Raw genomic sequence first — 9284 nt, forward strand, 5'->3', positions numbered from 1 at the left:
ATAATTTAAGAATTAGTGAAAATTCACAATTAGTGACAGAAATAATTTGAGAATTGGCGGAAATTCACTATTAGTGACAGAAATAATTTGAGAATTGGCGGAAATTCACTATTAGTGACAGAAATAATTTGAGAATTAGTGGAAATTCACAATTAGTGACAGAAATAATTTGGGAATTAGTGGAAATTCACAATTAATGACAGAAATAATTTGAGAATTGGCGGAAATTCACTATTAGTGACAGAAATAATTTGAGAATTAGTGGAAATTCACAATTAGTGACAGAAATAATTTGGGAATTAGTGGAAATTCACAATTAATGACAGAAATAATTTGGGAATTAGTGGAAATTCACAATTAATGACAGAAATAATTTGGGAATTAGTGGAAATTCACAATTAATGACAGAAATAATTTGAGAATTGGCGGAAATTCACTATTAGTGACAGAAATAATTTGAGAATTAGTGGAAATTCACAATTAGTGACAGAAATAATTTGGGAATTAGTGGAAATTCACAATTAATGACAGAAATAATTTGGGAATTAGTGGAAATTCACAATTAATGACAGAAATAATTTGGGAATTAGTGGAAATTCACAATTAATGACAGAAATAATTTGAAAATTGGCGGAAATTCACTATTAGTGACAGAAATAATTTGAGAATTAGTGGAAATTCACAATTAGTGACAGAAATAATTTGGGAATTAGTGGAAATTCACAATTAATGACAGAAATAATTTGGGAATTAGTGGAAATTCACAATTAATGACAGAAATAATTTGGGAATTAGTGGAAATTCACAATTAATGACAGAAATAATTTGAGAATTGGCGGAAATTCACTATTAGTGACAGAAATAATTTGAGAATTAGTGGAAATTCACAATTAGTGACAGAAATAATTTGGGAATTAGTGGAAATTCACAATTAATGACAGAAATAATTTGGGAATTAGTGGAAATTCACAATTAATGACAGAAATAATTTGAAAATTAGTGGAAATTCACAACTGGAGACAGAAATAGTTATTTCAGAATAAATGAAAAATATTGTTTTAGAATATGTGAAATAAATAAATTTTACGATTAGTGAAAATTCATAATTCGCGAAAATTCAGACTAGTGGAAAAAGTTAATGAAGAAGAATGAAAATAAATCATGTTCAGAATGAAATGAATAATTTCAGAATAAACGGAAATGTAGAATTGATTGACGGTACAAAACAATTTTTGGGCGTTGCCACTCCTTCTGATGCTACTGGTTATAAATATTTTAATACGATATCGAAGATATTTTTAACAACAAAAATACACTGTCAAACACTCATGGAGACATATTGCACTTTTCTCAGACCTTATCTATCGAGTGATTTCTTATGCGCTCTGTCATCGAAGTATCAGTAAAGTAGTATTTAAGGCCGATAAAAGAGGCCTTGGAGACCGAATTAACACGAGGGACCCACTGACTGCTATTCATTCAGATATTCCGTCAGGTAAGTCGGACCAGATTCCTAAACTTGGGATAACTTTTAGTTCTTAATACGGTGGAGAAACCGGACGTTCTTCCCTTGGTGCAAGCTGAAGTGCTAATTGCTGATACCCTTATTAAGGCCAATGTCCGAAATATGGTCAATCATTACTTTGAGTCAGGGCAGCAACTAGATTGTTGGTCAGGCTAGACAAGAATGCATTTTTTTGTTCCCCCGCTTTTGATATTGAAGAAGAGATTAAAAAGGGAAATTTGCAACTCTTCTAGTCCGGCGCCCAGGACACCAGACCGTCTGCTCCCTGGGTGCGGATGTGGTGGGAGGAACGATTTGTTGATTAGGTTCATTAAGTTGTCCGGTATATTACGGGACAGATGAATTTTCTGCTCATTTTTTTATTTATGCGGGGGGGGGGGGGTGGATTGCAATTATTTACCCCCTCCCTCATCTCCCCCAGGATCCACGCATGAGCCAAGGCAGATACCATCAGTTGCAAATAAAGCTGAGGTGGTATCTTCAGCTACAAATGAAGTGGAGATAGACATCAGCGGCGAATGGAGTAGAGAGAGACATCTTCATAGGCCCGTAACTAGGCTGGGGCAACCCGGGAACCTCTCCGGGGGATTCCGAGAAGGCACTCTACGGTCCTGTATCTTCAGCCAAGAATGAATTGGAAGCACACATCCCCAGTTACGAATGCATCCGAGGCAGACACCATCAGCTGCGAATAATGCCGAGGCAGATAGTTCCAGCTACGAAGGGAGTGAAGGCAGGCATCTTCAGCTGCGAATGTGGTGGAGGCATACACCATCAGCTGCAAATAGAGCGGAGACAGATTTATCCAGCTTCTAATGTAGCAGAGGCAGATATCATCAGTTGCGGATGAAGCCGCAAAAGATATCTCCAGCCGCGAATGTTCTGGCATAGCTCTAGCTGGTGTTGATGTAGTCGGGGCAGACAAGTTCGACATTGAATGGAGCGAAGGGGCTGACATCTTTAGCTGCGAATGAAGCCAAATCAGGCGCTAATGCAGAGCGATGTGTTGGGGAGGGGTATTTTTTTTGTTAGGTTCGTTGAAATGTCCCTATTTTACGGACAGAACAATTTCCCTCTTCATTTTTTGGCTTTTGGGAGGGGCGATCGTCCCCTGCTGGATCCGTGCATTCTTGCTTCCCCCTAGTTGCGGCCCCCCTTTGAGTTGTCAGCCATTTCGTGAATTACTGTCTTCGGATATAGGTCCATAAGAGATTTCGATGCCGAAAAAGCACCTCTAAGTGGTAATAATTTGTTCTTTTCACTTCTGTACATTTTCAGGACACAAACAAAACAACATGGGCGTCTCTTACTTGATCGCGGTGATGGGCATCGTATGCGCACTAACGTATACAGCCGATTGCACAACGCCGTATTCCCGCAGCGTGAACGACGTCGGGTTCTCGATCACCAAACGTCTTGGTGGGAACGGTAACCTGATGATATCTCCAGTCAGCATATACGTCACCATGGCCATGTTGTACGCCGGTTCAAGGGGTCAAACTAAAAAGCAGATCCTCGAAGGGCTGAACGTCAATTGGCGCGGAGTACCCACCGCCGAGTTCATACTCAATTCCCAGTGGGTCGCCAAGAGCTTCAACGGCAAGCAGGACGGCTATTCGCTGTCGATGGCGAACGGGATGTTCGTCCAAGATGGATTCCAGCTTAGGGAAGGATTCAGGAAAAACATCGTGAAGGGTTTCGGCGGAACAGTGGAAAATGTCGATTTCGCCGGCAAGGGACGACAAGCGATGAAGACCATCAACGACTGGGCAGCCGACAAAACCGGAAACATGATCCGGGATCTCCTGAAGCAGCCACTGGACGAATCGACTCAACTCGCCCTGCTGAACGCCATACATTTCAAGGGCACCTGGGAGAAGATGTTCAACGCCAGCCACACTAAGGCAGGCGTGTTCTTCAACAACTCATCCAGGCCTGGAGGATATAAAGTGAGTATGAATAAAGATACATACTTGTGGGTCACCACTTAACTGCAGCTGCGCCCCATTGTGGTTCCTAACTTCAAGGCGAGAATGCGAGCTGATCGTCCCATTAAAAAGTCTTGCCATCAGTCCTACCATGGCACAAATATTCAATCATTGCACAACACTCATAGTTTGAAAAATAGATGGCAGCACTAAAAATTAGTACAAACCATTCGTTCACCATTCAGATTGTTAGGTACACGTAGGGTTACCAGATTCAAAAAACCGAGAAAGGAGGATGCCCATAGCAACATCAGCTAAAGCAGAGTGCAGCATCTGCTTTAGCTGGTGTTGCCTATGTACGCTCCCTTTTGACGTCACTTTTCTTAATTTTTTGCAACAGATGGCGCTACTACACTTGACACCCCCCCCCCCCCCACCAAAAAAAAAGAAGAAAAATCCAGTCGCCACAATAATTTTTCTGAACCAAATCAGAACCGCTAAAAAACAGCATACACATTTGATACATCTCCCATTGCTTATAATAAATTGTTTCCACCCCTTCTGATTAATTTTATTGCTTTGCGGCTCTTTCCTGGAGCATGGCGGAGTTATTCATTCTCCAAGGCTAAAAAGTACTTGGGCTTGTCAATGAGAAAAAGACATGAAAATTAAATATATTGCGTGTTAAAATTTCACAGGTCTCTAGATACCGTGACCACATGACCCGTATTCTATGAGGCATTGTCACATTTTCCTGTGATTTTTACTGTCCCATCTTCATTTTTTAAATAAAAACGCCCCATTAATTTCAAAAAATCCCCGTTAAAACTCTCTACAAACTGAACTTGATTTAGAGTTCGGTTTTTGGGTCAACACATAAGGAGGCATCCAAAACAGATAGTCTCTAAAGGAGCAGACGACGGGTGGGGCGGGGACATCTACTAATTTCAGTTCCTTATAAACGGAGTTCACGAACTGAACTTGATTTGGGGGTTTAGTTTTCTGGTAAGCAAAAAGAAAGAGGCTTCCAAAGGTTAACACGGAAGGAAAAATATGGGAGATCAGATTGTTGACGGCATTTCCACGAGAAAATACGAGAAATTGCGATCCCAAATACTTAAAATCGAGCAAAGTTGCCAATTATCACTAAAATCTCCGATAAAAATCGTCGATAGTGAGAAATGAAGCTTTACTGCAAATGCAATCGCGTTGGATTAAAATGAATTCTGCAGAAAAAAGAAAATTCAAAATGACAAATACGAAAGATGAATTATGTTCTCATAATCATATATATATATAATCGTAAGGGGCCGTTCAAGTATTACGTAAGCGAATTTTTAGTCATTTCTGACCTCCTCCCTCCCTTGTCAGGAAAAGTCAGCAAAACGCTGACCCTCTCCCCCCCCCTTGTCAGCAAAATTTCGTCATCAGCTCTGCCCCTCTGAATCCTCATATTTTCATAAAGGGTGGTTGATGACGTAAGCATTATCCAACCCCCCCTCCCCCCCGTCATCAATCCATTGAAATTACAGGAAAAAAACGGAGCATTTTTATAAAAAAAAGTCGGAATCTCCGAAATTACGGAAAAGTAGGAAAATGTTCCGAGAAAAAACATGGGCCATATGCTCACTTTGCACATCACCATGGCCCCCCACAAAGGGAAGGCTGACAGGGCTTTAGCCCTGGGGCCCGGGACAGTTCTCATGATTTTTTTGCTTTTTCATGCTATAAATGAACTACAGAAGGGGCCCGTGAAAAGTCTGATCGGGGGGGGGCCCGCAAAAGATCCTAGCCTAGGGGCCCCGCTCCAAGATGTGGGGACCATGCACATCACCCTTCTTTTATGGGACAATTAAGCAATTTATGGGACAGTATTAAGCAAAGTATACATTAGCAAGCAGAATATGTGAGAAGAAACAAAAGCCTCCTAGATATAGTAGTATCTAGGAGGCTTTGGAAAAACCTACTAATCCGTTCTTGGGTATAAACGAATTTCCTTTGTGTTCGTTGAAAAACCGAGTCCCGTTGTTCCGATTCGAATACTACTACTTCACCAAACACCAACTCTGGCCATATCGCTATATTGCAATTTACTGCCATTAGTGAGATGGGTTGGAAGTGAAAGCGCTGTCTACCGGTGGTCGCCTCGAGTTCGTTAGGGAAAATGTCTTATCTATATCCTCCCTTGGGTTCGAACCCGGGACCCTGACAACAACCTTCACGATGGTAGACGAGCATCTTACCACCATGCCACTCGGGCACCGATTCGAATCCTGGCACAAAAAGGATTTAGTTCGTCGTTAGCAACACCGGAAAAATTACTGAACAGAATTCAATTGCGAATGCTCACATTATCCGCTCGCGTCTTTTTACACATCCTTTTTACAACATCCAGCTAACTCTTCGTGTTTCAGGGAAAAAACATGCCATTTTTTAAAATAATTTTCTAAGAAAACTCACAATAAAATATTTATGTAGCGAGAAATGCTTTTTCAGCTGAACATACTTACGTCCTCGAGAAAAATACGGGAAATATAGGAAATTGCTAATCGTCACCAAAAAAAAAAAAAAAAAAACAAAGCCAAAGGCAAGAAAAACTGCCAATTATGACTGAAATCACTGAAAATTCCAAATGGTGAGGAAATGAAACGCTGACGCACTCACTCGTATCACGGTGCATTTAAATGCAATTCAGGAAAAATACGCTGAAACATGATAAATATGTGAGATGAATGATATACCGTATATACTCGTGTATAAGCCGACTCGTATATAAGCCGAGCCCCCCATTTCAGGACCACCAAAATCTCAATAAATTGAAAACCCGTGTATAAGCCGACCCCTAAAAATATCCATACATTTCAGAGAAAAAAAATTCTTATATTTTCATGCAAAATTAATCGTTTTTACGGAAATTTACAATAGAAAACGATTCACACTTTTTAATCCGTTTCTTCTGAGTCTCCAAGCTTATCGTAATCTATCAGATCATCATAGGGGGTGCGGCATCTTCGTTTTTATTTTCATCTGGGCTACCATCGCCATTGCCACTTTCAAAGAGGATATCATCTTCATTTCCGTCTATCGCATTGCTGATGCAACACTTTTTGAAGGATCGGATGATAATTTCGGTGGAAACAGAATTCCACGCCTCATGTACCCAATGGCACACTAGGTAGGCCAATGTTAGGTTTCTTCAACGCACTACTTTTTTGTAGTTTCTTTATCATCGGAACTCATCTATTCGATCCACAAACTCTTCAAATAGTCTTTGAAAGACTTGTTGATGATCACATAAAGCTTTACAATCGACGTTAGCCCCACTTGGTATCAAAGCCAATGATGTTTCGATTTCTTTGCCTCGTCTTTGACATTATCGGGGTTTTGAACATATCCCATACCAATAATGCCAGTTTCTCGAACACTGCTACAAAAATAACTACTGATTGTGGGGTCGAAATTTTCGCATCAAAAACTGACCCGAGTATAAGCCGACCCCCCCCCCCACTTAAGGAACGAATTTTTCCACAAAAAAACTCGGCTTATACACGAGTATATACGGTACTTTATAATTATATACAGGGTACATAGGTAACAGGACGCACATGACATTTTACTGGCGAACCGTTGATCCCAGAGGCATAGTTCCAATTAAGAAAAGTATCCAAATAACGTGTAGTACTAAAATATGTCATTCATGTTGCAAGAGTTATTTAAGAAAAAACAAAAATCTTTTTACACCGTTCCCGTGTGTCCAAAAACCCAATTAGAAAGGTGTTGCCCTGTTGCCTCCTGATGTCAACTGAAAAAATTCTACATTTCTAAATATTTACTATATTCTCTTCAGATATTAGAATTCAAAAAACTGAGGAAATATGGGAAAAAAACAGCATTAAATGCGGGAAAACCGTTTTACCCGCATTTAAAGCTGTTAGGGCTCCTACTTTTTCGCATTTTCTTTCTTTCTTTCAAACCTAGCAGAACTCCGGTCTAGAATTTCCTCGGGTCCCCAGGTTCGATCCCTGTCAGCACAGCCCCCCCCCCCCCCTTGTGGGCTGGCAGGGCTCGGGATAAATATTATTCTTTTGGTTTTTTTAAACTATAAATTCATTATAGGAAGGCCCACTAAAAATCTCAGCCGAGGGGGGGGGGCAGCTCCAGGATGCAGAAGCAAGCCTGCCAGCTCCCTTCCACCACATGATAACTATGTTATATATACGGCACCATAAAACATTGCTTGATGATTCTACCATCCATGTATGTATCTTGTCATCCGTGCTTCATCTTTCCAGGCTAAATTCATGGAAATGAGACGAGAGAAATTCGGCTACCTGATCGATCCCGTCACCAAGTACAAGTTCCTCGAGATACCCTACAAGAGCGGTCGCACAACCATGATCATCGCTCTACCCATCGACGAGACCAAGTTCCCAGACCTCGACATGACCGAAGAGACCTTACATAGAGTCACCAGGAGCCTGAAGGAGGAGGTGTTGGACAAGGTCGTGCTACCGAAGTTCAGCTTCGGTTACAACGCCGAGCTGACGGACCACCTCGCCGACATGGGGATGAGGGACCTCTTCACGTCCAGGGCCAACCTGACGGGTATCAACGAGTCTGGAAGACTGAAAGTGTCGTCCATCTTCCACAACACCGCCATCGAAGTCGACGAGGAAGGCAGCAAGGCGTCCGGTGTGACAGGGGTGGTCGTCGTTCCGACATCCTTAGTCCTACCGAAGAGATCGTTCATCGCTGACCATCCATTCCTGTTTTACATCTTGGACTTCAACACTGATATTGTATTGTTCTCTGGCCGCGTCGTGAATCCTTGAGGACTGGACCCGTAAAAAAAAAAATTCAGTGCCAATCGCCCCCCCCCCCACCGAGTTCAGTAAAAACTGTATTATTAGCATAAGCTGAGGTATGGACATTATTAGCCCCCCGCTCGCTATTGTTTCAACACCCCCCCCCCCTTCCCACCGTTCGCTTATGACTAGACCGATGATGTAATCGGAAAATAAATCAAATAAATCGCTGTCTCAAAGTGTGACTTATTATTGCATCTCTGATTGGTCTTCCGCAAGGCCGCATCTAGAAACGAAAATTTTTTCTGCCGCCCGGGAGGCCCAGCGTCCATTGTGGTGCCTCCCTCTCCATAATTTTGAAGGGTAACCCACAAGGAAAGGGTCCCAAGGTGTCCCCCCTCAAAAAATTATGAAAAAGGTGTAAAGTACATTCACATCTCACCCAGAAACACACAAAAACAAAAAAATTGGCGACAGAGTACAACTATTAAAGTCGCAAAAATTATTAAAGATGGCAACAGTTAGCTAGGTTTTACAGAAGGTTTTAACAATAGTTTTTAATCGGCTGGCCGATGCGAAGATTTAACTGCGAAAGAAAGAAAATTTAACTGAGTTTCTGCGGGAAATCGAACCCACGTCCTTTCATTTTCCGGATGAACGCAATAGACTACGAAGGTAACGAATATCTCAATCTTTCCTTGGAGCTCGTGTGCACTGAACGAGACTGTACATGGACGGTCAGACCTAACTCAGGCCAAGATCACAATTGCTGACACTGCCACCAGATGGCGACTTATACAAGGATGACGTCACTCTCCGCTTTCCATGTGAAGGTTTTTTTTCACATGGAGAGCGAAAAGTGACATCACATCCGTGGATAAGTTAGCTATTTATCGCTTCTTGGCGGCATCTATAGAAATTGCTTTTCACGTTCTTTGCGCACTCTAGCCAACACCATCTATAGCAGAAGGTCTCCGCGCGAAGCACGTGACCTCACTGAAGAAGTTCATCTCACTTATAGCCATT

At 41.7% G+C, this 9284-nt stretch overlaps 1 protein-coding gene across 1 annotated transcript; it reads left to right on the plus strand.

Moving 5' to 3' along the window:
- The first annotated feature begins 1407 nt into the window (after positions 1–1407).
- LOC149070108 (intracellular coagulation inhibitor 3-like) lies at positions 1408–8712 on the plus strand. Its single transcript, XM_089249611.1, has 3 exons — positions 1408–1495; positions 2804–3474; positions 7746–8712. The coding sequence occupies exons 2-3, from the start codon at positions 2821–2823 to the stop codon at positions 8283–8285; spliced, it is 1194 nt and encodes a 397-aa protein (XP_089105737.1). The 5' UTR covers positions 1408–1495; positions 2804–2820; the 3' UTR covers positions 8286–8712.
- Positions 8713–9284: the final 572 nt, after the last annotated feature.

Source organism: Pholcus phalangioides, unplaced genomic scaffold (genome assembly GCF_987345545.1).
Source record: "Pholcus phalangioides strain wild (caught in Gottingen) unplaced genomic scaffold, Ppha-v1.0 ptg000022l_1, whole genome shotgun sequence".
In the NCBI taxonomy this organism is placed as follows: Eukaryota; Metazoa; Arthropoda; class Arachnida; order Araneae; family Pholcidae; genus Pholcus; species Pholcus phalangioides.